The sequence below is a fragment of the Cyprinodon variegatus genome, unplaced genomic scaffold, assembly GCF_000732505.1.
Source record: "Cyprinodon variegatus isolate N-32 unplaced genomic scaffold, C_variegatus-1.0 Scaffold399, whole genome shotgun sequence".
NCBI classification, from domain to species: Eukaryota; Metazoa; Chordata; class Actinopteri; order Cyprinodontiformes; family Cyprinodontidae; genus Cyprinodon; species Cyprinodon variegatus.
Genome location: NW_015150852.1, coordinates 153814 through 155228, shown reverse-complemented (window position 1 = coordinate 155228; position 1415 = coordinate 153814). Strand labels below are relative to the sequence as shown.

At 39.2% G+C, this 1415-nt stretch overlaps 1 protein-coding gene across 1 annotated transcript in view; it reads right to left on the bottom strand.

The window, feature by feature from the left end:
* Positions 1-314: 314 nt before the first annotated feature.
* The window catches only part of LOC107092899 (ATP-binding cassette sub-family B member 6, mitochondrial-like), a 56112-nt gene continuing 55011 nt past the window's right edge, over positions 315-1415 (bottom strand). The window contains exon 18 of the mRNA XM_015387599.1: positions 315-387. Within this exon, the coding sequence (XP_015243085.1) occupies positions 315-387 (73 nt within the window). The remainder of the gene's footprint in view (positions 388-1415) is intronic.

Below are 1415 nucleotides of genomic sequence, written 5' to 3'. Positions count from 1 at the left end.
TTTTTTTAGGGTTGGGATTAGGTTGAGAACTAAGGTGTGAACTGAGTGCAGGTTAGGTAAGTACTGAAAATGGTTAGATTCAGGGTTAGGTTATAAAAGGTGTTGAAAAAGAAAGGAAGTCAAAGAAAATAGCTACAAATCCTCACAGAGACTGTTTGCATGTGCGCTGGGGAAATATGTGTATAAAGACCTCTGGCTTCGAGAAGGAAATCAGAGGGACCAAAAACCACCCTGTGGGTTTCTGATCCAAAGATAACCAATTTGGAAGCACTTAGGATACACACATTCATTCAAGTGTAACACAAACACACGCCTCACCTCCCTCTCTCTACGATCAGTCCACTGTGAAGCACCAGGATTTGGTCTGCAGCAACAATGGTGGACAACCTGCAGTATCACAAGAACATTTCACCTGTTGAATTTCCCATGTCCAACATGAGACACTTACCCAGACAAACATTGAGAGGCTAATGACATTCAGCAACAAGTTCTTTCTGGAAAACTGTCATGAGATAAAGAGACTTTGCTTTTTGTTTTTGACATTTTGCTATGCTTTTCTTTAAGTAAAATGTTATCTGGTGTTTTCTTTTTCTCTTCTTTTCATGTCTCCCTTTTTTCTCTACTTGTTCCCTGTCCTTTCCATTGCATGTGAAGTAAATGGAAAAACTTCTGTGAACGACATCATTCATAATGTTTTCCAACCTCTTCTTGAGCCTCAAAGCTTTTGCAACCCCTCTTTGAGTTTTATATAAACGCACGTGTAAAATCTTACTTCTGGCCAGGTGGGTTTCCTACTTTAAATATACACTAAGCGTTATGTTTACTTGGAAACAGAGCAAAACCAAATTGTAAAAGAATGCACCAGGTAGCAATGATTCAATCGGATGATATTTCTATGTAAACAAGGTGAGTTATTGGTGGAAAAATCCATAAAGCCATAAATATGTTTGCAATTCAAGGCTTTTTCTCCAAAGGGATGAGTTTCATTTTTCTTTCTTTTTTTTTTTTTAATCGATCTACCCCTCTTACTCTGGGTTTTATAATCCTGCCTGGTACCATTCAGCTGAGACATTTCTGATGACTTTTTCCTAGGATGCATGCAGTGATTCAAATAATAACCATAGAATATTCTCCATTTCAGGACCAAATAGTTTTTAAACAGACATTATGTAAGAGTTTGGTTGAGGTTAGAGGACCCAGATGCAGAAGCAGAGAGGCTGAGGTGATTTCTTGCAGTTCTAATAGTTAACACAAACAATTGAGGCAAAATCCAACTGAAAATGTTACACAGGCCAGAATCATGGAGACACCAGGGGATAACAAGCACGAGGAGCCAGGGAGAGACGAGGTGAGAACTCAACAGCGAAGACAGAACCAGCAAGGAGTGACAGCAGAGGGACAGTATAAATAGCTGA